The sequence below is a fragment of the Ictalurus punctatus genome, chromosome 24, assembly GCF_001660625.3.
Source record: "Ictalurus punctatus breed USDA103 chromosome 24, Coco_2.0, whole genome shotgun sequence".
NCBI classification, from domain to species: Eukaryota; Metazoa; Chordata; class Actinopteri; order Siluriformes; family Ictaluridae; genus Ictalurus; species Ictalurus punctatus.
In genome coordinates, this window is record NC_030439.2 from 1,431,103 (window position 1) to 1,457,823 (window position 26,721).

Here is a 26,721-nt window from a genome sequence, read left to right on the forward strand (position 1 = left end):
CTGCCCACAGTGTCTGCACAGGGGTGGCATTCACAGGGAAAAGTCTGGGCGTCGATGCGGAGATGCCTCTGCCCGGTCCTGAAGAAAAACAGGTACTCTGGTGCTTCATCCTGTAGATTCTGCATCATGACTTTTCCCTGGGCCGCTGTGATTACCTTCCCACGGTCATCACACACGATGTAACCCTTGGAAAAGGGTTGGGTTGCAACAACTCCTGCAAAAGAGAGCAAAACAATATGCATCAGATGACAAGGACGAAATCAACAGGTTTACAAGCAGTGTTTTGTTTTTATTTTTTCTTTTAGGTTGTAAGGTAAATTACAAATAGCAAAACCATCATTTAAGCAATAACAACTTCTCCCCTCGTTACTAAAATAACAAGAAAGTTGTTTTCTTACCTAGTCCTTTCTCTCCACCAAAACCTTTGAGGGCCAGGCCTTTCCACGTCTGCTGAGACGCATTCTGGCAGAAGCCCTCATCAGTCTCGATGACAAGTCTGGTGGCTGGTTTCCATGCCGCCAAAACGTCCGCTGGCTTCGGACAGTTGTTCTTCCACCCCTCCTTCACAATCCTGCATTTCACCCTGCTTTCTCGTGGTTTTCGGATAAAGGACACTAGAACGAAGAATAAAACGACTGCAGTCACACGTCAGTTATCGACAGGAACAAATCACAACAGAAATGACTTGAGCTTGTGGGTGGAGACCATAGTTTTGCTCAATTGTCAAAGTAAATATTTATTCATTTTGTTAGTCAATGTGGTATTTATGGATCAGAGTACTTGCATAGCAGCAGTTCCATTCTTTTGGCCTTTTGGGAGGCACGCCACTTGTCGTAGAAGACACGATCCCCCGGAAACCCTGCCTTTAACCCGTCCTGTTTGGTGGGTGGTTTGCTGTCTGCCGACGCCGGAAACATCTTTAAAAAGTCTGAAAAGTCAAAAGACTTTGTGACTGACGGACCAGGATACCGGTCGGTGTCACAGCTGCAAAAGGAAAGAAGGTATGTGTTGACATTCGAAATTAGGTGAACAGCAAATACACGCAAATGTGATGTTTCATGTCTGTGTAAGATGACGAACCCTACCCTGCCAAGGAGTCCAGCAATGTAGCCGTGGCGGCTACAGCCTGTGGCGTCGGTACTCTGCGCAGTCTGGCCACGGCAGTGTCGTAGGCCAAGTGAAAGGACACGGCCTCCTTCTCCGTGTCCTTCGGGTTAGCTGCTGCTGACTCTGCCGCACTTCCTGCCTGACGAGTGGTGGCTCTTAAAAAGCTTTCCAGTGTGCACTCTCTCCAGCTTTTTTCATAACTGCAGAAAGAAAATGTTACACGGAATGTTAATTGTAATATGATGGGGTCTGATATTTCTGTAAAGAAAGTGAACAATCGCACGAGTATGTCGATTTGTGTAGGTACGTACGCTTTGTGGAGCACACCAAGGTCGTTTGAAACTGTGAGCAAAGCCGTGCCAGCTGACGAAAGGAAAAAATCTGTCACAGTTCAGGTCACTCCTGATCGCTCTTGGCCGGATGTGCATGTAATATGCCTGCAGCCACTGTGTGAACGAGAAATACGCAGCCACTTAATTTTACAGTTGTCTCAGGAATAAAATGCAGATGATCTGAACCACAGTCTGAACAACTTCTGTAAGGTACAAAGCTCAGTCACACGGGCCTGATGACATGGCTTCATACATAAAGAACCCACCAGGGAGCAGCCAACCAAGTTACATATGTATACATACAAGTTAAGAGTTGTTCATTCTGTAAAACATTTTTTACAGTACAGACAACTATATATACTTTCAAAAACCCCACTAAAATCATGGGGTAGCAAAAGAACTTGCAGCTTCCTCCTCCTTTGTCGAGGCAAAAATGAAACGTTCCTGTAAGTACTCCAGGACTGTAGCCTTTGCGTAGTTTACTGGGTCTCAGTGACATTCCTAGCATTTAACATGGTCTCTACAACCTCGGTTGAGAGACTGGAATCTATGAGCTGGTGCCGCTCAGGGGCCAGACTCACAGTTTCCAAAGTTCCAACCAAGGGTGATAAATCAGCCCTCTGGCTTCAGACAATAGATCCCTATGAACGTGAACCTCACAAGGAGTGCCATCCATCAGAAATATCATCTCCGAGAACCAGTCGAGCTGGTCAATCCACTGCTACTAGTAGCAGATGTAGCACAATCTTCGCGTATCCTCACTAGAGCCTGTGTTAGCAGAGCGACTCCTTTTATCTATGTAACAAGTGGCTCGTTTGTAATGATTACGCCACCCTGAGGGAACGTGGAAGAAAACCCAAACAAAGGCACACAACTACAATTCACTTAGAACAGGCAAGAGGCATGGGTTTCCATACAAAAATTTTATTTGAAGTTAAAAAGACTTGCCAAGAATTATTAAAAAAAACAAAACAGCAACCTATGCAATTGGTCAAATAAAACACAAGAAGAAATTATCAATAATCATAAGAGGACTGAGGCTTCCTGTATGAAGGGCAGGCTAGTACGATAGCACCAGCTGTACAAAAGTCGATACTGTTGATACCACACCATACTGAGTCGAATGATTAGACATTTTTTTTAGGTCAGCCATTTTGTGTTGGCAATTTTGAATTAGATGTAAAATGCTGTATTCTACAAACACCTTGGTGTATTGTAACGAAAATGGGTGACACCATATCCTGAAGGTAGCCATAAAGTTTCAGGACAACCCCACCTTGTGGTCAAAGATTATAATGCAATATCAATAAATGCTAATAGCTTTTGATTACATTTGCCTATTGTCATGCTACTGGTCTTGATAGAATCCTTGGGTAATGCCAAGAACAATGTTACCAATAATGCTATGGTCAGCCAAAATTACTGCCCACCGTTTTGAAATATCTAAATATCTAAGTTGGCTTACAACTTCTGACTAGCTTTGCCAAAAATCATGAGACTGGTCTTATTTGATTCAGTACTGTATACCGAGTCGACTGATACCCAGTATTACCATGTCGGCTATTTTTGGCTATAAAATACTGTATTTTTTGACTGCATTGGCATAACATTATGAAACATGGTATGTGTCATTAGCACCATATTCTGAGGGAACCCTAAAAGTTTGGGGCCAGTGCCACCTAATGTTCAAAAGATAACAAAACTTTCAAATATGCTTATAGTTTTTTGGCAACTTTTCTGGTGGCCATGAATCTTACCTCTACAGAAGTAGAGTCCTACAGAATCCAATGATTTACACTTTTCCACAGTGAGATTTATTCTGTTCACCATTTTTAATCATGTTAAAAACCTACTTTTTCAAACAGTTGCTAGAACATTCATCAAGAGCAAGTGGCAATCTAGGCCCATATTACCTGATTTCCTCAGTAAGGTGCACGCTATCCCAGCCCAGCTCACATCCTGCCTGTAGAGAAGTCTCTGCGCCACTTGGAGTTTGAATGTCTTCACTCTGGACCCAACATCTACTAGGCCTTGTCCTCCTTCTTGTCTGGGTAGATACAGCACTGGTGCCTTTAGCCAATCTCTGTATTTGCCTCACGAGATCTTCTGGAGGCTGCAGGATCATTGTTCTGTGCCAAAGGGAAGAGGCTATGAGTTTGTTAAATACCAGCACCCTTCCCCTGTATGACAACGGTATCAACTATTTCCAACGAGACAGTCGCGCACGTATTTTCTCCAGCAGGCCCTCCCAATTTTGTTGTCTATACTCATTTGTCCCCCAAAAACTCCCAGATATTTAAAACCTGCCCTTCCCCAATGTAGGCCACTGGGAAGTAATGGACTTTCAGTGACTCTGCCACATCACACAGCGTCACTTTTAAGCCAGTTATCTTTATATGATAATGCCTTTCCATAGCACTCAAGAGCGCATTTTACCTCTTCAACATCACCTTCACCTCTAATTAGGACCGTCATGTCATCCGCATATGCAGATAGTTTAATTGGTTGTTGGGAGATTGGAAAATTGACTTGTAGACCCATTAGATCTTTTCTAAGTTTATGTAGCAAAGGCTCAATGAATATACTATAGAGTTGACCCGAGAGGGGACAGCCTCCCCCTCTGGGCTTTCACAGCAGTACTCAGGCCACCAGCCATTTTTATCATGAAAGTAGCATCAGTAGCTGCGTTTACATGGACAACAATAATCCACTCTTAATCCGAATAAGACCATACTCTAATGAAGAAACTACCATGTAAACAGCAATTTTTACTTACCTTAATCTAATTAAGGTCATAATCGAAGTAAGCAATAATCTAATTAAGACAGGTGGAGTACTCCTGTTTTAGTCGCATTATGGACGTGTATTACAGACATGTACACACCTTAATCACATTATGAACGTCATGTGGGAGTTTTCACCGCATTTTGCGACAGGACACGATCACACACGGCAGTTTTACGTTTTACGGCGAACAAGAGAGTTCGGCTGCGTCCCAAATCGCACACTTTCCTACTATAGGCCTGTAGTGGGGAAAAATACATGCATCTCGGCTACTATATAGACGGTAACTACGTGATTTGGGACACACCCACCGCTTCAAGCAGTTGTCTATTAGCACATACAGCATGACAAATAATTAACTGCACTTAAAGCGTTCGTAAAAAAAATTAAATAAAAACACCCAAAACTGTATACGGTACCATAACGAAGACGTACTGTATATTGATACGTGAAATTCTGGAGGGACGTCGGACGGCGTGGCGCGGTGACGTAATGACGCGGGCTGTTCATCTAATTATGTTCTATAACATGTAAAACGGGAACATGACAGGAGTATTGTAAAAGTGACCCATGTAAACACCTTCAGATTAAGATCATGTAAACACCTTAATCACATTATTATCTTAATCAGCACCTCATTTAGTCTGTTTGCCAAGCATTTGGAGATAATCTTGTAATCTGTGCACAAGACTGCCACAGGTCTCCAGTTCTTTAGGAGTGTTAAATCCCACTTCTTAGGAAGCAGTGTCAGAACCGCATGCTGAACGCTCTTAGGAAGGATCTTTTTCAGTATTGCTTACTTGAAGAACTCTGAAGTAATCATGTGGAAGAACAGGTCAGAAAGCCTCGTAAAATTCGGCAGGCAGGCTGTCCACTCCAGGTGTATGGCCCGCAGATAGTTCCAGTGCCACAGCTGTGATTTCTTTGTACGTGAGTCCAGCTTCTAAGAAGTCTTTATGCCCCGGGGTTAAGCTTGGAAGGTTGTGGAACAGTTCCTTCCTACATAAAATATACCATTAAGAAACAAAAAGTATTTTTTACTTAAAAAACGTTTTTTTTGTTTGTTTTTTTTTTAACTTTGAAATGTAATTAAATTAGAGTACAAGTATTCAATTTGAATATTTTCCAGCCCTGGTGCATATTCAATTAATGTTGTTATAACCTAATAGGCTGAAGAGGGCGCCAATACCACAAAATGGATGTAAATGTATACAGAAAATATAAGAGGAATTTTGGAGAACTTGGCAACCGGAAGACTTTCAAACAAATACTGGGCGGGAAAACTAGAGTGCACTATTACTAGCTTATTTATTTGGTCAGACCTACTACTGCTCTGTTTTTAGACAGATTAAGTTCGCTTATCTGCGCAGAAAATGAGTAAGACTGCTCAGTGAGTAAATCTTTTTCTGTTGAAGGTTAACGGGGTAGAAAAGCTGCCACTGCTGGGTGGTGTGAGGTGAAGAAGAAACATGAAGAGCAGTAAGAGTAAGACATGTAAAGCTCTCTCCCCAGAGCAGGAGTGTGGAGTTTGGCTGGACGCTGATGAACTAAGGGTGAAGAAACAGAGAGTACGTTTTAAATTTCCACACACTAACATTGATTTTACAGATCAGTATCACCCCACTGACATTCTTACTCTCTCACAAATCCTAATCTATCACACTGTCCTTTCCTTGTTGCTATAGTGATACCATCAAGGCTGTATGTATCTACCCTTTATTATGTATCTGTTACCTGGGGAAAAAGTTGTTTAAAAACAATAAATATTGATATATATCTACATATATCATTTATTTGAGGGCGAATTATGTTCCTTGCAAAAAAAGAAACACAAAAAACAATAGAAACCATCACTGAAATTCTAATGGTTTCCAGTACACATACCATTACAAACCATCAGCTAACCATTAAAACCAATACCACTACTGGTCCGTAATGGTATCCACTAGACATAACATGCCACCATTTGAAGGCAACAAATTACCAGTAAAGACCCACAGGGACCATTACAGTTTCCATCGAAACCAATACAATTGCCATTAAAACCATTACAAATTCTATGAGGGTGAAAAAGGTGAAGGTGAAAAAAACACATACAAATGATGTAGGTTTGATGGTATTAGCTCAAGGAAAAGTACAGTTTGGTACCTTTTTATGTGTATATTTAGAGTATCTAAATACTATACATGTCTTATATTAACCTCGTGTGTAATATGTAGTGACCGCAAGTCATACAGTTAAAGGGATAGTTCACCCCAAAATGAAAATTCTGTCATCGGTTACTCCTCCTCATGTCGTTCCAAACCCATAAGACTTTCGTTCACCTTGAGAACACAAATCAAGACGTTTTTTAATGAAACCTGGGAGATTTCCGTCCCTCCATATACAGTCTGTGTAACCAAAACTTTCAAGCTCCGGAAAGTTCATGAAGGCGTCGTAAAAGTAATCCACGTGACTCCAGTGGTTTAATCCCAATTTTTATGAAGCGATACGAATGCCTTGTGTGCGCAGAAAAAAACTAAAATTAAGTCTTTAATTTTAAAAGCTGGGTTGTGAACCTGTGCACTAGTGTGAGAACATCAACAAAAAAATATCACGGACCTCCTGGCTGTGCTTCATGAATCAGCGGCGGTGTATATATATTTAATCACAGTATTTGCTGTGTACTCAATAATAAGTGCGCCTGGTGTAAAAATGCCGCACCTTCGGCGTGAAAATGTAAGCAATCTTTTGAAAAGGTTTTCTTTCTAACAGAAACTGGCACGACCGATATCTAAACTCCTGAATCCACTGGCTCGGTCCGGAGGCTACAGCGTGGCAGTGGCTCTGAATTTTACCCAAACCAAGATGGAAATGCCTGTGACGAAACAGAGCACCATCTCCTCATTCTTTCTTCCACAGAGTAAAAAGAGAAAAGGTACTGTAAGACAGATTTTTTTTTTTTACCTGTTTATCTGAATGCTTATTTACAACAAAATTATTTCTTGCCCTTAGATGCAGATGACCGCAGCTCTTCATGACCATCAGGAACGTCTTCTACTCCCCTTCCTCAGTGGTGTATAAATTTGAGTAAAAATCCACAGGAATTTTGTGCATTCCATTTGGTCAGAGGTGTCTCGATCATTACAATCCTTTAAACAGTACATCAATTTCTCTTGTCCTTCCGTATGCTCCAGGTTAAAAAAGAAAGAAGTGGAAGCATCTATGTCCTTCATTGTTAAGAACCAACTTCTTACAAGAGCTTGTTCCACTCATTCTTTTAGAATCGAGCTGAGCAAGTTAGATCTTTGAGGTTTACAGAGTCCTTTTTATTGATACTTTGTTCTATGCCAATAATTTCTCTTTCAAGACATTCCAATGACTTTTTTTATACAGAACATAGAATATGATGAAATTGCTGACAGAAATGTCTTATTTGTACCTTCCCTGTTTCCCACCATTGAATGTAGTTTTCATAATAATTCTGCTTGCTCCTCCATGAGTCCAAAAAAAGCTTAAAAGTTTCATAAAAACTTCTATCTTCTAGTAATTTAACATTGAAATGCCAATGACAACTCTTATGCTTTTTTTCGTAGGGTACACTCCAAGGTAACTAGTTTATGATCAGACATTGAGGTGGGGAAGATTTTTGACTTTAAGACTCTATTCCTCACATTGCGTGATACATATAATCTATCCAGCCATGCAGCAGAGATCTTCTCGTTACTGATCTTTACCCACGTACACTGACGTGTCATCAGGTTATGTTCTCTCCATACATCAGATAAGTCTAGATTTTTAATAACATTGGTTAAACACTTGCATGGGGTTTCACACTGTTTCTACACTGTGTAAAATCCAGAGTACAATTAAAACCTCCCACTAGGATGATAAAGTCTTCTGTATGTTGTTGTCTTATAAAGTCTCTAATTTGGTCAAGAGGTGTATTCTCTCATCTGTGAGGCTGAAACTACATGATCAAATCCTACCTGCTCTCCCATAACTACAAGTAAGTCATCTACCGTCACTCCAGGCTCTGGTACACACCTGCACCCATTTCGGAGTGTTAGTTTAGGTGGTGTTTGGTATAGACGCCATCCCAGGGTCTAAACTCTCCCGGGCACACGATAGAAACTTTTGTACATGTTCTAATTTCAGTCGAGTAACGAGGGAAAAGAAAGGAAAAACACAAAGGAAAAATTAAGAAAGTAACAGAAATAAACAACTGTTTTTTTAAAATCGCTCTCAGAAACACACTCCGTACTCCGCACACACACTCCCAGCATGCAACACACACACACACACACACACACACACACACACACACACACACACACACACACACACACACACACACACACACACACACACACACACACACACACACACACACACACAGAGTGAGAGAGAGAGAGAACCCTTGGAGGGAGAGAGAGAGAGAACCCTTGGAGGGAGAGAGAGAGACTTTTGACTTTTTACAATCCTTTATTTATCAAACGTCACACTATACACATTAAAGTCAAAGGTGACGCAATAAATAAATAAATAAATAAATATTTAAAGGAGCATTAAAAAGAAAAACCATAAATAAATAAAATAAATAAATAAGTCAGCGCAACAACGGATAGTCGTTAAGAACATTATCAGCCTAATGCAGGTGTAAAACAAAGTTCTCCCTCCACTACAGAACACAGAGCCTCCTCGCAGCACCACACCGCCTTGAACATCTCCACGTCTCCCATACTACTGTAAACGTTCAAATCCATCAGAATCCGGGATTTGATCAGTCTGGAGAGAACTTTTATGGCATCGCAGTCTGTGTTCTGTGCCACTTTGTTTTTTCTGCTCGGGTATATCGCCATTTTTTATCAACTTGATCAGCTGACACTTGAATCTGGTTCTTCTAACATGCTTAAAACCAAAGATAAAAATCTGAAAAGTAAAATCCACATAAAATGACCTCAAGTCATTGTTTTAAAAACAGAAACAATAGCTGCAACCTGGGGCAATGTATAAACGCATGAAAAACAGTCTTTCTCTGTGAACAGAACGGACATTCCTGTGTGACCTCAGGGTTGTTGATGATCAGCATTCGTCTCCTGTAAGACATTTTTGGGACCAGCCACTTCCACCTGCTCAGTCTGCCCTTCACCTTCTCAAAGACACCTTCCCAATTTTTTGTTAAAATCTCAGTGCTGCCCACATAAACACCCAAGTACTTAAAACCACCCTTTTTCCACACCAAACCAGCTGGTAATGTGGGCTGCCCACCACCCCACTCTCCAACTAAAATGGCTTCGCTTTTGGCCCAGTTGACCTTGGCAGATGATAAACTCTCAAAATATTTTAATACATCAGTTAAAATATTCACATCAGTCTGTGTTCCCAGCATTACGACTCGGTCATCTGCATATGCTGAGAGACACAGAGAAGCACTGGAGTGAGATATCTTAAAACCAGAAAGTTGATCTCTCAGTTTACATAAAAGAGGTTCAAACGCTAGGGTGTACAGCATGCCTGACAGAGAACAGCCTTGTCTAATACCTCTGTAGGCTCTAAAAGGGGCACACAAACCACCATTAACCTTCAGTACACTCGCAATTTCACTCTACAAAGTCTTGATCATGGCTATGAAACCTGGGTTGAAACCAAAGGTTTCCAGCACCTTCCACAAGTATTCATGTTCAACCCGGTCAAAAGCCTTTTCCTGGTCTAGAAAAATAAGACCAGTCTTTAAGCGCAATAGCCTGGAGACATCCAAAATGTCACAAATTAAGTGTACATTATCAAATATAGACCTGCCGGGCACACAGTACGTCTGGTCATGGTGAGTGATTTGCTCCATTACCTTAGTCAGTCTTGAAGCTAGCGCTTTTGAGAGCAGCTTGTAGTCCGTGCACAACAGTGAGACCGGGCACCAGTTCTTCAAATGCGTCAGATCTCCCTTTTTCGGCAGTAGGGTCAGGACAGCGCTCCTGCAGCTCAATGGGAGTTCACCTCCCTTCACACTGCCTAGCAACACTTCTAACACATCCTGCCCTACAACTGCCCAGAAGGCTTTGTAGAACTCTACAGGGAGACCGTCTATGCCTGCGCCCTTCCATTCTCCATCCCTTGGAGAGCTTCATAGAGCTCTGCTAGAGTTAGCTCTATGTCCAGATCGCTGGCCACATGCTCTGGGAGTTTTGGCAGGTCTTTAAGGACGCTCTCTTCCACTGTCTGTACCCCTGACTGCTCACTGCTGTACAGCTTCGAGTAGAAGCTAACTGTCTGCTTGCGAATTTCAGCGGGATCTGACAGAAGATCTCCTGATTCTGTTCGCACAGCATGTACGAATCTTTTCTGTCCATTCTTCTGCTCTAGACCAAAAAAGAACTTAGAAGGAGCAATCATCTCATTCATGCTTTTAAAGCGTGAGCAGACCAGCGCCCCCTGTGCTGTGATGCCCAACAGGTCATTCATTATAGCTTTTTTACTTTTGAGGGCTTCAACCTGCCCTCGATCTCCTGCGGTCTCCAAACACTGGAGTTCCACTATTCCAGTCTCCAGGGCTTTCAGAGATCTGACAATGTCTCTTGTGACATTAAAAGTGTACTGTTGACAAAATGCTTTAATTTGAGCTTTGGCCACATCCCACCACTGTTGTATAGAACTAAAAGCCATCTTTTCATATTTAAAAACATTCCAGAAATAAATAAAAGATTCTCTAAAATTAGTATCCTCTAAAAGTGCAGTATTAAAATGCCAGTAAGCACTTTTTGGTTTTACATTTTCTTTACTGACGATACACTGCACCATGCTGTGATCAGAGAGGCCCACTGGAACAATAAAACATTTAGTAAAAAGTGTCAGCTGATGTTTTAAACCATAAAAGCGATCTAGTCTTGCCAGGGAGAGTGTGTTGTCTATGGAGTGGGCCCACGTGTACTGCCTCTGGTTTCTATTTAAATTTCTCCAAATATCAATCAGTTCGTGAGCCTCCATCGTCTCCCACAGGCGCTTACGGGAGGCCACATGAGGTTCTGTGTGGTTCCTGTCCAAGTTATCTGTTGTGCAGCTAAAATCCCCACCCAGAATTAAAGTATCGGCAGTGTTGCAGTCAGCAATGACCTTGTCTAGTTTATTTAAGAAAACCAATTCTCTCCCCTGCACTGGTGGGAGCGTACACACAAATAAAAACAAAGCTCTCATTCTCATAGATAGCTCTTACTTTTAAAAGCCTCCCATTTAAAACCTCATCTACTGTATAAGAACTGGGAGTAAAATTGCGAGCAAACAGTAGGGCAACCCCACCACTAACTGATGTATTGTGACTTAAAATTGCCAGCGCACCCCACTCCTTCATCCAGATAGTAGCACTGTTAACATTACTATGTGTTTCCTGCAACATCGCTACATCAATACGCTTCTGCTTTAGTAACTCATAGTTTTACACGTTTTTCATGTTCTCTTGCCCCGTTAACGTTTACACTTGCAATACGAATCCCAGTCATAAGAACAAGGTGTAGATAAAACAAGCAGATGATAAAACCCATTCTAATATAAAACACACCAAACACTCTACTGGTCATCATCAGGAGTTTCTCTGCTGACTTTAGTCATGAATTTCTTCAGACGATAGATCTCAGTGTCAGTAGAAGCTCCTTCCCTTCTAAAATGTTTGACATCATGGATAAACTGCTTCAGATCTGCGAAGTGCTCTTCTACTACAACGTTCTTTTGCCATTTGGCATTCCGTAAGAACTCCTTAATGCTCTCGACACGGTATACGACTTCTCGCTTTTCTGTAGATACAAAAATGCTGGAGCCATAGCCTTCTACACTGAATTTAAACACTAGGTTCAGTTCCTCTACACCATCTTTCAGAATCATAAAAACCATTCTTCTAAAAGACACCAAGTGCTGAACTAGTGGGGACTTACAGCCAAGGGGGATTTTCTTTATGGGGAGACCAACCGCCCGGATCTAGACAGTTCTTTGGATATGATCTCATCGGAGATGAAGGGAGGGACGTTAGACAGTATAACCTTTTTGGATGGGGAACGTAGGGAAGAGACCATCGTAAGCTCATTATTGAGTACAATTCCTTTCTGCACTAGCTTGTTTGCCCTATCAACGTCATTCACAAAGACTACAACTGCATTGTTCATGCGGGAGGCAGAGACAATGTTCTCATGTCCCACCACTTCTCCTCCCGCTAACACACACTCCTCCACACTCGCCCTGCACGCCACCCTCACACCGTGCCGGCGAGTCAAACTCTCACACAGCCGCGTGTTCGGAGCCGCCATGCTCCTCCACTGCGACACGCACACACACACGCACACACTTACTCGCTTTCACACTCGTTCACACACACACGCACTTACTCGCTTTCACACTCGTTCACACACACACACACACACACACTTACTCGCTTTCACACTCGTTCACACACACATTCTTGTGCAAGTCTATATTGGGGACTACATGCTGGATCCTCCAATGCGGGGACCCGTGTTTCTAAAAGGTTTAGGAGCAAACCAAAGACAGATTCGTGTTTCTGTTGAAGCTGTAAAACCGTCTGTCACTTCAAATTAAAGAAAAAACGTCAATAAAGCAATGTGACATTTTTCCACATTCTGGGGACAATTTCTGGTAGACCAAACGTTTGAGGACGAGCAGACACACACACACTATTATTCTGGTATTTCTAAATTGTAGGTACTTGTGAACAATCTGGGGACGCAATTTACAAACAATTGGGAAGGTGCTATAATGCATATTTCCAAGATAATTGATTAAGTCACATGAATAACAACATGCCTTTTATTTTAATCTGAAACATCTTGCCATTTGCAATGCAGTATTTTCACACAGATAGTATTTTCACACAGATAGTATTTTCACACAGATAGTATTTTCACACAGACAGTATTTTCACACAGACAGTATTTTCACACAGATAGTATTTTCACACAGATAGTATTTTCACACTGATAGTATTTTCACACAGATAGTATTTTCACACAGACAGTATTTTCACACAGACAGTATTTTCACACAGATAGTATTTTCACACAGATAGTATTTTCACACTGATAGTATTTTCAGGCAGTTACTAATTAACACTCAAATGTTTCTCACGAATGAAATGTAAAAATGTAGAAAAAATAAAATTGTACAATACAAAATTCCAGCCATAAACTTAATAATAATAATAATAATAATAATAATAATAATAATAATAATAATAATAAACTAAAACTACCAATGATCTGTGCAAATAAAACCAAATGAAACCATGCAGACTTTTTCTGGGTTACATTTTCCTTTTAAGAGCAGTGATTCGATTTTTTACAAAGAACTTACCGGACAACCGATCCCTGCCTTTCAGTGCAACAGCTCAGCTTTAATACAGGCCTCACCATGTTTTTTTTCCTGGCACTGTGCAAGTGTTGATGAACCTGTACAGATGTTTTTCAACTGCTTTCACTTCACTGGTCTCCCATTTCTTTTTCTTTACCACCTTAACACCTGAACAAATGCAAGACAAAGTTAGTCAAAACATATAATGTCTTTCAATTTCATGAAAACAATCATGTTTGTTTATCAGACAATACCTTTGGGAACAGATGTGGTACTGGTTGATTATCAAATTAATTCATACTTATTTCTAGCTACATAGTTACATCCAACATAGATGCCCCTTACACATGATCTTAGGGCTTCCCAAACTAAACCATGTAAACCAATTACCCCCACATGGGGTCATGACCCTTAATTTGGGAACCCCTGAGATAATGTGAAAAGGGCACTGTGTGGCCAAAAGTATGTGGACACCTGACCAACACACCCTGATGTGAGGGTAATCGGTTGTTCAGTTCAATTCAATTTTATTTGTATAGCGCTTTTTAGAATGGACATTGTCTCAAAGCAGCTTTACAGAAACATAAGCCACGGGATACGGATTTTAAATGTGTGAATTTATCCGAATTGAGCGAGCCGGTGGTGAGGGAAAAACTCCCTAAGAAATGTTGTTGTCTGCGTTGTGTGTTTACTTTTAACCAAATAAAAAGGCGGAAGGCAATTGGGCCGACTCTTCATTTACTCTGACAAAGAGATAATACAGTCTCATACAGTGTGTGCATTCTCCCTCAACATTCCTGTGAAATAAATTTCAAGTTCACTGCAGTTAACACGTGCTTCAAGTTCAGCGGGGAGACCCCGATTGATTTCTAGTCCTTCCCTTAACCACTCATCCACAGCTACTGAAAATACCTGTCTCTGCGTGGGCCAATGTCTAAACCTGCTTCACTGTGCGTCTGTTCAGAATTGTCTACAATGACTAGTTTTCACCCATCATCTGGCAAACAGAAATTCAGACCTACTCTTCAGCATTCGAACCTCTGCTGGGAAACCTGAAAGGATTTTTTTCCATTTCTGAACATGTTTCACTGGGAATCAGTTCAGAAGTTCTAGGCTTCTGTTGGGACCATGACCCTGATGAGGTTACCTGGGCTGACCTGTGAACAACTTCTTTTGCATATTCGGTGTAGAAAGCCGTTAGCCCTCCCACTGCCCACTCTTGATCCAAAACAATAGGCACATGCACTCTTAGATGTCTAATTAATCGTCCATATCAACGGAGCACATGAAAGTGTTTGTGGTTGATGTACACTCAAGACTTAACAGAATCACCTCAAATGACCGAAGTGGTTCGTCACATAAATCACCGTATTTATATTTAATGTACATCATGAAACACATCCTACTTAGATATTTTTGTAGGGGAACTTGTGCTGAAGACTAAAAAGTCATGTGACTTTGAAAATAGTGCTTACATTTGTTCAAATTGACAACAATATCAGAGCGTGCCAAAATCATCAGTGTCTGAAAATACCTGGGGTCCCCCAGAGTAAACTGAGACAGAATCCTTTCCTCCAAAGATCAGAGCACTGTGCACGGTGATGTATTTACCTCTGTTTCAGGTCTGTGTGTGTATTTATTGTGCTTGTAAACAGGTGGGTATAAGGGCAAAAGACACGTCTGTAGTGTCAGGATGGCCGAGCGGTCTAAGGCTCCATGCTCAAGCTTTAGACCTTTTCCCTGGTAAAAGGAGGATTCTGGTCTCTAAATGGAAGCGTGAGTTCAAATCCCTCTTCTGACATTAATTTTTTAAATGAAAACACCATTAAGATAATGGCTTTTAATTCTTATGAATAGGTTGTCAGATATGGAGCGGGTGGAATTTTGGCCCACTCTCCTTTGCAAAAGTGCTTTGGTTCAGACACATTGGAGGGTTTTGGAGCATGAACTGCCTGTTTAAGGTCCTGCCTCAGCATCTCAGTTGGTTCAAGTCAGGACTTTGACTAGACCACTCCAAAACTTTAATCTCAGAGGTGGACTTACTCCTGTGCTTTGGATCATTGTCTTGCTGCATCATGCAGTTCTGCTTGTACTTCAACTTAGGGATTGAAGACTGGAGATTCTCCTTTAGGATTTTCTGATAGAGAGCAGAATTCATGTTTTCCTTGACTATTGCCGAGGCCCTGAAGCAGCAGAGCATCCCCACAAGTGCCACCTCCATGCTTGACTGTAGGTATGATGTTCTTTTTGTGGAATTCTGTGTTTGGTTTACGCCAGATGTAACGGGACTCCTGTTGTTTAAAGAAACATACCCGGATTAGGAAACGCTTCACAGTTTGTCAAATTTCAGTCGTAGTCGGCAGGATTTGAACCTGTGTGGGGAGACCCTAATGGATTTCTAGTGCATCGCCAAGTCCATAGGGAACATTCTGTGAAATGTTCAACCCTGGAGGTGTGAGGTGAACGTGCTATCAAAAGTCTTGCATATGTTAGTAGTTTTGTTTTGTGTCATAAAGATGGTTTTAAGATATTGTCGAATCTCAATAAGAAAAACATCAAACATAGACTACATGTATAGACTACAAACAAAACTTCTTTCCAGTGTAAACAGAAATAAACTTCAATATATTGTTATTAATTTGAACAGACTTTTCCATACGAGCTCAGAACCTAAATAAATGCTCTCTGGCTGTTTACACAGTTAACATTCTGTATTAATATCTCTTCTAAATTTCTTGATATAAACATTGACTGGGTCGACACGATGAATTATCAGAAGTGATCTTTATCTGCTGTTTCTGCTGTCAGTGTTGAGTGGAACAGGTCATACCTGTCTCTCTAAAACTCCTCCCATTAAGGAAGTACAGAGTCCGAGACGACTGCAGTCCTTTTGCAGTGTTCTGCTCTGGTGAGTTTAGTTTTATTCTCGGTTTATGGAGAATTCTGAGTCTCATTTTCAGCTCTGTGAAAGGAAGTGATTACTAACTGGACCTGCAAAGTCGTATATTAACTTTAAACAAACCTGAAATCAGGGTGTGATTACTTTTGATCAAAGTGAAAGTGAATCTGAACATTGGGACCGGAGAGAACAACAGCAGCAGCAGAATAAAATGGCTTCTAAGTTTTCAGAGGAGGATTTCTCTTGTCCTGTGTGCTGTGAAATCTTCACGGATCCTGTTCTCCTGCGCTGCAGTCACAGTGTGTGTAAAGTGTGTTTGCAGAAGTTCTGGGAGACCAAAGGATCCAGAGAATGTCCTGTTTGTAGGAGGAAGTCGTCAATGGAGGATCCTCCCAGAAATCTGGCCTTAAAGAACCTGTGTGAGACTTTCTTACAGGAGAGAAGTCAGAGATCTTCATCAGCGTCTGAAACAGTCTGCAGTCTGCACCGTGAGAAACTCAAACTCTTCTGTCTGGATGATCAACAGCCGGTGTGTGTGGTGTGTCGGGATTCAAAAATACACACCAACCATAAATTCTGCCCCATTGATGAGGCATTAACAGACTGTAAGGTAAATAAAACGTTCCTGTAAAAGGTACATGTAAAAAAGAGTTTATTCTACATATCAATATCTACAGGTTCAATATAAACACAGTGTAATAATTCAATAATAAATGATAATTGCCTTGTGATAAATTTAGTAAATAATAACAAATGTGAGTCTGCTATTCCATCATCTTCAGATTTTCAGCATCTGAAGTGTCTCCTGTATAAACAGGAGCAGATCTTCCATGTTAGACTAAAGCAGTGTACACCAATAAACCCACATCCTATAAGTCTACACTTTTCATTGTTTCTTCTGTACTTGGTGCATTTGAAAAGCTCTAATGAGTGCTTGTAAGAGAGAATACAGCTATTACTAAACACAGAGTCTCCATGCAGTGTGTTGATTTGTTTCAGGAGGAGCTGAAAACTGCTCTGAAGCCCCTACAGGAGAAACTGAAGATCTTTAAAGACTGTAAACTGAACTGGAGTCAGACTGCAGAACATATAAAGGTTAGAATCAATAAGATGGGTTTGATATTAGAACGATATTTTGCATCACTGCAGAATCAGTTCTATTTCATTAGATTTCCTCTTCACTGCAGATTCAGGCCCAACACACAGAGCGGCAGATTAAGGAGGAGTTTGAGAAGCTTCACCAGGTTCTACGAGATGAAGAGGCAGCCAGGATAGCTGCACTGAGAGCGGAAGAGGAGCAGAAGAGTCAGATGATGAAGGAGAAGATTGAGAAGCTGAGCAGAGACATGTCATCTCTTTCAGACACAATCAGAGGCGTAGAAGAGGAGATGAGAGCCGAAGACGTCTCGTTCTTACAAGTGAGGATCATTTAGTCAGTGTTTATACTGTGAGAAAGTAAAACTTCTTTCCATCATCAGAAACGTCACATTTCAGTGGTGTAAAAATGTCAATCAGATCCACTGATATTTGCTTTGTTGTTTTACAGAACTACGAGACCACAGTGAGAAGGTGAGTGATGTGCTTCCTGTCTCTCTCGTTCTCTGTGTTTCTGACTCCAAACCCACAGCAGCACTGACTCCTGAATGTTTTTGCAGAGCTCAGTGCACACTGCAGCATCCAGAGGAGCTTTCAGGACCACTGATCCATGTGGCAAAACATCTGGACAACCTGAAGTTCAGAGTCTGGGAGAAGATGCAGGACGCGGTCCAATACAGTAAGAATCTTCCTTCCTTCCTTTCTTTCTTTATTTCTGTTTCTCTGCCTTTGTTAATTACATTAAAGTGGTCTTTATAGTGATGTTTCTTTTGTGTAATGTTTTGGAATTGTTGTTGTTGTTGTTATTATTATTATTATTATTATTATTATTATTATTACACACATATGTGGTGACCTTTTGAACTGGTGTAATGTAATATAAGGGAACTTTTATTTTGAAAGGCTTCTGATGCGTCAGACTGTTCAGTGGTTGAAGCGCGAATGTAAAAATGGATTACAAAAGTTTTAGATTTACAATTCTTTTAAAGATTGTTTACATTTGTAATTTAAATACACCCGGTTATATATGTTTATTCATTAATATTGTAATCACAGTTATCATCTCTTTGGATTAGGCTAATGTTAGCTAGTTCCATACTAACGTAATGCTTAAGTTAGCTTAGCTCCTGAGTGTGTGTGTGTGTGTGTGTGTGTGTGTGTGTGTGTGTGTGTGTGTGTGTGTGTGTGTGTGTGTTTTCAGCACCTGTAACTCTGGACCCCAACACTGCTCACCCTAAACTCATTGTATCTGATGATCTGACCAGTGTGAGATTCAGTGATGAGAAACAGAAGCTTCCTGATAATCCAGAGAGATTTGATCATGGCTGTATCCTGGGCTCTGAGGTCTTTAACTCAGGGACACACTGCTGGGACGTTGAAGTAGGAGACTGTACACTGTGGGATGTGGGTGTGATGACAGAATCTGCTCAGAGGAAGGGAAATATATTCTCCAGAAGTGGAATCTGGTGTGTGTGGTATTTTGTTGGTACATATGGAACATGTCCTACACCACAGCCAGACACTTTCCTCTCAGTAACACAGAAGCTCCAGAGGATCAGAGTGCAGCTGGACTGGAACAGAGGAAAGCTGTCGTTCTCTGACCCTCTCACTAACACACACATACACACTTTCACACACACATTTACTGATAAATTACTGCCATTTATAAGAGTTGGTTGTAATAAATCTCCTGTAAAGCTCCTCCCACTTCAGTGCTCTGTAAGAGTGAATCAGATCAGTTAGAGCTGATATTGTTTTATTCCAATTCATTAATGAAATATTGCTGATGAAAAGATTCATGTTCTCTGTGAAAGTCTGTTTTTACTGAACACTTCATTGTGGAATTTATTTTGAAGTGTTATATTATTATTTCGACTCACCTTAACAATTACATCAAAATAATAAGATAATATCTGGAATATTAATATACCTTGAAATTCCAAGTTATTAAATGAAAATTTTTAAGTGAAAATAACGACCTACTGTGTTGAAATAATGAATTATTAAATAAAAATAATGTGATAAAGTTCAAATAACTCCATAGTACATTTTCCCCACAATGTTCAGTTCAGGGCTTCCAGAAACAAATAAACCACAGAATGACGTGTAAATGTAGATCTCTATGAGTTAGATTATTACATTTTATTCCTGAATTTAAATCACTGTAAATAAACTGAGGCTTTGAAGACTGGTGTCTTTACTGTATTTGTATTGTTAGCGCTATGCTGTTAATCCTGGGTGAAATGTTTAGCTGGATGTGTGTGTTGTGTGAAACTGTGCAGTGGAGGAGAATTCAAATTGAGCTCTAAGTTTCCCTCCACCAGCAGTTTGTGCTTGTGTAAAGATCAGATGGATCTGTACGTTAATCCTGCATTAGGTGCTGATTCACAATTTAAAATGCGATTCAGAATGAAATGAAATCACTTTGTTCACAGTGAGAATGTGGGGCGGATGTGGAAGAGAGAGTGGTGGGGAGAGAGTCAGACATTAAAGGGGCTAAAAACAACAATTTTATAATAATACCGTTCTCTAGAGTCATTTAACCACACGTTCTGTTCAAGTGTCATGTTATTCATCCATATTTCCACAGAGATCATCCAAGAATTAAATCATCTCCAACCCTCAAAAACACAAATGACATCCTGAGGAGATCCACAACTCCTCTTAATGTGTGTATTTATCAGCATTTATCTGAAAGCTACATTCTGAACTACTACTACACTCAGCACAGAACCTCACATATAAATAAGTTCCCTCTCATTTAAACTTCTCCAGTGTTGAGTGTCTTCATCTTTAATTTACTGCATACGCACAAAATACATTTTAGAATCCTAACTTCATTCATTTAATATTCACACATGGGGGTTTTTAGAGGGAATAAAATCCTGTCAGAAGTGGGATTCGAACCCACGCCTCCATTTAGAGACCAGAATCCTCCTTTAACCAGGGAGAAGGTCTGAACCTTGAGTCTGGCGCCTTAGACCGCTCGGCCATCCTGACACTACATCTGTGTCTTCCCTCCCTTTTTTCCACCTGTTTACAAACACACTCATTAGACTTGCTGACCTGAAACAGAGTGAATACATCACAGTGCACAATACTCTGACCTTTGGAGAAAAGGTTTCTGTCCCAGTTTTTAATAAGATCTTCAATAACTACCATGTCAGCTTTTTAAATGTTTAGAGAAGAGGGTTATCACTGCTTGTGTTTTTAAATTTTTTTTAAACCATTTCCATGGGGTGTACTTGTTTTTTCACATGATTATAGATAGATAGATAGATCACTTTATTAATCCCAGAGGGAAATCCACATATTACAGCAGCACAGAGAGGTAGAAGTATACTAAAGTAATTTAACATTATAAATGAAGCAAATAAGAATAAATATACGTGTGTATCGACGCGCTCGCTTCGTCGGTCATCATCTTCCAGGACTGAGCCGTTATAAAAGTGAGGGTTGTTGCGTGCGCATTCAGACACTGCAGCGTAGGGCGAGAACCGCGACCTCAATATACGAGATATAAACTAATTATTAAAACTACATACATTCATTACTATTTAACAATAACGCAGGAACGCCACCGAGTGTAGAGAAGTAAAGGTACATTTCTGTAATTAAAAATGAACTTGAGTAAGAGTATAAGTACGGCCAGTTAAACCTACTCTTAAGATCACATTGTTTTTGTATATAGAGTGTTACTTCCCACCTCTGGAAATACCACAGCTGGAAAATATAATCCTTTCTTTTCTCTTTTTGTTTGTCCGGAACATCCAGAGCACATCACATTCATGCAGCACTACAGCTCTGTCCTTTGGGTCAGTTTCACCTCGCAGGTCAGTTTAGCAGCTCAGTTCAACATCTACAGAAAAATGCTGCCTACAACCGCTGATCTCTCTCAGCTGTGCGTATCACAGATGCACACTTCTGAAGAAAACATTTCATCTGTGCAGGAAGAACCTGACACTAACAATTCTGTATAAAATGTTCACCAAGTGGAGGAACTGCCAGATGATTGCAGCTTGGACCAGACACAGTTGTGAAATGTTCCAGAAGTTATAGATCCCATAAGCACAGTATAGTAGAGGAGCTCCCAGACTGTTCATATACTAAATCTGAGCCCGTCGTATTATTTGATCTGACAATAATCCATTAAATCTTGTTAGTATAGCAGTGCTATGAGAGTTGTGTTCCCAGGCTAAGAGACAGGGGAAGAGCAGACGCAGTCAGTGTGGCTCATGGGGTATTTCTGCTCAAATAGCAGAAGGGTCTCTCCAATAGAAATAGGGTTTGCTCAGCAGATAAACAGTATGGAACATCTCCCACACCCCAAAATACACGGCATGGTTTGTGTAATATGGCAGAATACTGTAGTCACTTTGCTGCAACACTGTGATCCCAGAGAACTTTATGTTAGCAATTTCACTGACAGCAATGATCTTCAACAACGTGGCTGGTGCACAGAATGTGTACGGGACACTGCAGATCTCTAATGAGAAAGGTTGTAGGCCTGGGTTTGTCAAAGACACAAAGACTGAAGGAAATCTGATAAAACATTATTAGGTGGCTATTGTTGTTAATTAGAAACAACAGTGCCCTGATTTGGGAAAGACAGTTTTTTTTTTTTTTTGAAAGACAGGACCCTATAGCTTCCACCTTACAGAGAAAACATGGCAGAAAGTTCAACAGAGCGTTTGGTTGAAAGCGATTATAAACTCGAGTGAAGTAACTGAGGCAGAGAAACCGCAGGAGCTCAGAAGTTGAATAAAGTTATAAAGAGCACGATTCAGATAAGACGTACCTTTATTGATCTCCTGTAGCGCACGCACACACACACACACACACACACACACACACACACGCACACGGTTTCAACACAATTTTATTTTATCGATATACATTCTTATTTAAATATTAAGATAGATAGAGAGCTAGATAGAGAGAAAGAGAGCTTGATAGATAGATAGATAGAGAGAGAGAGAGACCTAGACAGAGAGAGAGAGCTATAGCAAGAGAGTGAGAGACAGCTAGAGAGAGAGATAGATAGAGAGAGGGAGAGAGAGAGCTATTTAAAACAAGAATTTAATTTAATTATATTTATAACAAGAATTTAAGTTTACCCTGTAATATAAATATAGATAAACTTTATTAATGATTGGTCAGGAAGGCAGGATACTGATACCAAAAAAAAAAAACGTTTTAGGCAAGTATATTTAAGTAAAAAAAGCTGTTTTTATTTAGAACACAGGTCGGCTTGCTTGGATGAATGCTTCAGTCTTCTGCCCACAGTGTCTGCACAGGGGTGGCATTCACAGGGAAAAGTCTGGGCGTCGATGCGGAGATGCCTCTGCCCGGTCCTGAAGAAAAACAGGTACTCTGGTGCTTCATCCTGTAGATTCTGCATCATGACTTTTCCCTGGGCCGCTGTGATTACCTTCCCACGGTCATCACACACGATGTCACCCTTGGAAAAGGGTTGGGTTGCAACAACTCCTGCAAAAGAGAGCAAAACAATATGCATCAGATGACAAGGACGAAATCAACAGGTTTACAAGCAGTGTTTTGTTTTTATTTTTTCTTTTAGGTTGTAAGGTAAATTACAAATAGCAAAACCATCATTTAAGCAATAACAACTTCTCCCCTCGTTACTAAAATAACAAGAAAGTTGTTTTGTTACCTAGCCCTTTCTCTCCACCAAAACCTTTGAGGGCCAGGCCTTTCCACGTCTGCTGAGACGTGTTCTGGCAGAGGTCCTCATCAGTCTCGATGACGAGTCTGGTGGCTGGTTTCCATGCCGCCAAAACGTCCGCTGGCTTCGGACAGTTGTTCTTTCACCCCTCCTTCACAATCCTGAATTTCACCCTGCTTTCTCGTGGTTTTCGGATAAAGGACACTAGAACGAAGAATAAAACGACTGCAGTCACACGGCAGTTATCGACAGGAACAAATCACAACAGAAATGACTTGAGCTTGTGGGTGGAGACCATAGTTTTGCTCAATTGTCAAAGTAAATATTTATTCATTTTGTTAGTCAATGTGGTATTTATGGATCAGAGTACTTGCATAGCAGCAGTTCCATTCTTTTGGCCTTTTGGGAGGCACGCCACTTGTCGTAGAAGACACGATCCCCCGGAAACCCTGCCTTTAACCCGTCCTGTTTGGTGGGTGGTTTGCTGTCTGCCGGCGCCGGAAACATCTTTAAAAAGTCTGAAAAGTCAAAAGACTTTGTGACTGACGGACCAGGATACCGGTCGGTGTCACAGCTATAAAAGGAAAGAAGGTACGTGTTGACATTCGAAATTAGGTGAACAGCAAATACACTAATTGTGCAGCAATTGTGATGTTTCATGTCTGTGTAAGATGACGAACCCTACCCTGCCAAGGAGTCCAGCAATGTAGCCGTGGCGGCTACAGCCTGTGGCGTCGGTACTCTGCGCAGTCTGGCCACGGCAGTGTCATAGGCCAGGTGAAAGGACACGGCCTCCTTCTCCGTGTCCTTCGGGTTAGCTGCTGCTGACTCTGCCGCACTTCTTGCCTGACGAGTGGTGGCTCTTAAAAAGCTTTCGAGTGTGCACTCTCTCCAGCTTTTTTCATAACTGCAGAAAGAAAATGTTACACGGAATGTTAATTGTAATATGATGGGGTCTGATATTTCTGTAAAGAAAGTGAACAATCGCACGAGTACGTCGATTTGTGTAGGTACGTACGCTTTGTGGAGCACACCAAGGTCGTTTGAAACTGTGAGCAAAGCCGTGCCAGCTGACGAAAGGAAAAAATCTGTCACAGTTCAGGTCACTCCTGATCGCTCTTGGCCGGATGTGCATGTAATATGCCTGCAGCCACTGTGTGAACGAGAAATACGCAGCCACTTAATTTTACAGTTGTCTCAGGAATAAAATGCAGATGATCTGAACCACAGTCTGAACAACTTCTGTAAGGTACAAAGCTCAGTCACACGGGCCTGATGACATGGCTTCATACATAAAGAACCCACCAGGGAGCAGCCAACCAAGTTACATATGTATACATACAAGTTAAGAGTTGTTCATTCTGTAAAACCTTTTTTTACAGTACAGACAACTATATATACTTTCAAAAACCCCACTAAAATCATGGGGTAGCAAAAGAACTTGCAGCTTCCTCCTCCTTTGTCGAGGCAAAAATGAAACGTTCCTGTAAGTACTCCAGGACTATAGCCTTTGCGTAGTTTACTGGGTCTCAGTGACATTCCTAGCATTTAACATGGTCTCTACAACCTCGGTTGAGAGACTGGAATCTATGAGCTGGTGCCGCTCAGGGGCCAGACTCACAGTATCCAAAGTTCCAACCAAGGGTGATAAATCAGCCCTCTGGCTTCAGACAATAGATCCCTATGAAGGTGAACCTCACAAGGAGTGCCATCCATCAGAAATATCATCTCCGAGAACCAGTCGAGCTGGTCAATCCACTGCTACTAGTAGCAGATGTAGCACAATCTTCGCGTATCCTCACTAGAGCCTGTGTTAGCAGAGCGACTCCTTTTACCTATGTAACAAGTGGCTCGTTTGTAATGATTACGCCACCCTGAGGGAACGTGGAAGAAAACCCAAACAAAGGCACACAACTACAATTCACTTAGAACAGGCAAGAGGCATGGGTTTCCATACAAAAATTTTATTTGAATTTAAAAAGACTTGCCAAGAATTATTAAAAAAAACAAAACAGCAACCTATGCAATTGGTCAAATAAAACACAAGAAGAAATTAACAATAATCATAAGAGGACTGAGGCTTCCTGTATGAAGGGCAGGCTAGTACGATAGCACCAGCTGTACAAAAGTCGATACTGTCGATACCACACCATACTGAGTCGAATGATTAGACATTTTTTTAGGTCAGCCATTTTGTGTTGGCAATTTTGAATTAGATGTAAAATGCTGTATTCTACAAACACCTAGGTGTATTGTTACGAAAATGGGTGACACCATATCCTGAAGGTAGTCATAAAGTTTCAGGACAACCCCACCTTGTGGTCAAAGATTATAATGCAATATCAATAAATAAAAAGCTAATAGCTTTTGATTACATTTGCCTATTGTCATGCTACTGGTCTTGATAGAATCCTTGGGTAATGCCAAGAACAATGTTACCAATAATGCTATGGTCAGCCAAAATTACTGCCCACCGTTTTGAAATATCTAAATATCTAAGTTGGCTTACAACTTCTGACTAGCTTTGCCAAAAATCATGAGACTGGTCTTATTTGATTCAGTACTGTATACCGAGTCGACTGATACCCAGTATTACCATGTCGGCTATTTTTGGCTATAAAATACTGTATTTTTCGACTGCATTGGCATAACATTATGAAACTTGGTATGTGTCATTAGCACCATATTCTGAGGGAACCCTAAAAGTTTGGGGCCAGTGCCACCTAATGTTCAAACGATAACAAAACGTTCAATTATGCTTATAGTTTTTTGGCAACTTTTCCGGTGGCCATGAATTTTACCGCTACAGAAGTAGAGTCCTACAGAATCCAATGATTTACACTTTTCCACAGTGAGATTTATTCTGTTCACCATTTTTAATCATGTTAAAAACCTACTTTTTCAAACAGTTGCTAGAACATTCATCAAGAGCAAGTGGCAATCTAGGCCCATATTACCTGATTTCCTCAGTAAGGCGCACGCTTATCCCAGCCCAGCTCACATCCTGCCTATAGAGAAGTCTCTGAGCCACTTGGAGTTTGAATGTCTTTACTCTGGACCCAACATCTACTAGGCCTTGTCCTCCTTCTTGTCTGGGTAGATACAGCACTGGTGCCTTTAGCCAATCTCTGTATTTGCCTCACGAGATCTTCTGGAGGCTGCAGGATCATTGTTCTATGCCAAAGGGAAGAGGCTATGAGGTTGTTAAATACCAGCACCCTTCCCCTGTATGACAACGGTATCAACTATTTCCAACGAGACAGTCGCGCACGTATTTTCTCCAGCAGGCCCTCCCAATTTTGTTGTCTATACTCATTTGTCCCCCAAAAACTCCCAGATATTTAAAACCTGCCCTTCCCCAATGTAGGCCACCGGGAAGTAATGGACTTTCAGTGACTCTTCCACATCACACAGTGTCACTTTTAAGCCAGTTATCTTTATATGATAATGCCTTTCCATAGCACTCAAGAGCGCATTTTACCTCTTCAACA

General features: G+C 41.0%; 1 protein-coding gene, 2 long non-coding RNA genes and 1 other non-coding gene across 4 annotated transcripts; 1 reads left to right on the forward strand and 3 right to left on the reverse strand.

Moving 5' to 3' along the window:
- Nucleotides 1-409: 409 nt before the first annotated feature.
- On the reverse strand, nt 410-3,583 carry LOC128629050 (uncharacterized). Its single transcript, XR_008393369.1, has 4 exons — nt 3,353-3,583; nt 1,419-1,553; nt 1,086-1,307; nt 410-984 (listed from the first exon to the last, which is right to left on the reverse strand). It is a non-coding gene; the product is annotated as an uncharacterized LOC128629050 (long non-coding RNA).
- A 12,310-nt stretch (nt 3,584-15,893) lies between these two features.
- Nucleotides 15,894-19,732, forward strand: LOC128629047 (E3 ubiquitin-protein ligase TRIM35). The gene is made up of 6 exons (XM_053675146.1): nt 15,894-17,059; nt 17,449-17,544; nt 17,637-17,867; nt 17,996-18,018; nt 18,105-18,223; nt 18,746-19,732. Exons 1-6 carry the CDS (start codon nt 16,661-16,663, stop codon nt 19,285-19,287), a joined length of 1,410 nt encoding a protein of 469 aa, XP_053531121.1. The 5' UTR covers nt 15,894-16,660; the 3' UTR covers nt 19,288-19,732.
- Nucleotides 19,733-20,430: 698 nt separating this feature from the next.
- Nucleotides 20,431-20,544, reverse strand: trnal-caa (transfer RNA leucine (anticodon CAA)). Its single transcript has 2 exons — nt 20,507-20,544; nt 20,431-20,476 (listed from the first exon to the last, which is right to left on the reverse strand). It is a non-coding gene; the product is annotated as a tRNA-Leu (tRNA).
- A 2,135-nt stretch (nt 20,545-22,679) lies between these two features.
- On the reverse strand, nt 22,680-24,567 carry LOC108261876 (uncharacterized). The gene is made up of 4 exons (XR_001811679.3): nt 24,249-24,567; nt 23,916-24,137; nt 23,219-23,804; nt 22,680-23,034 (listed from the first exon to the last, which is right to left on the reverse strand). It is a non-coding gene; the product is annotated as an uncharacterized LOC108261876 (long non-coding RNA).
- Between the last annotated feature and the right edge of the window lie 2,154 nt (nt 24,568-26,721).

Coding starts and splice junctions, on each gene's coding strand:
- LOC128629047 (XM_053675146.1), top strand. CDS start 16,661: ATGGCTTCTAAGTTTTCAGAGGAGGATTTCTCTTGTCCTGTGTGCTGT. Junction 17,545..17,636: donor AGACTGCAGAACATATAAAG/GTTAGAATCAAT, acceptor TCTTCACTGCAG/ATTCAGGCCCAACACACAGA. Junction 18,019..18,104: donor TACGAGACCACAGTGAGAAG/GTGAGTGATGTG, acceptor ATGTTTTTGCAG/AGCTCAGTGCACACTGCAGC.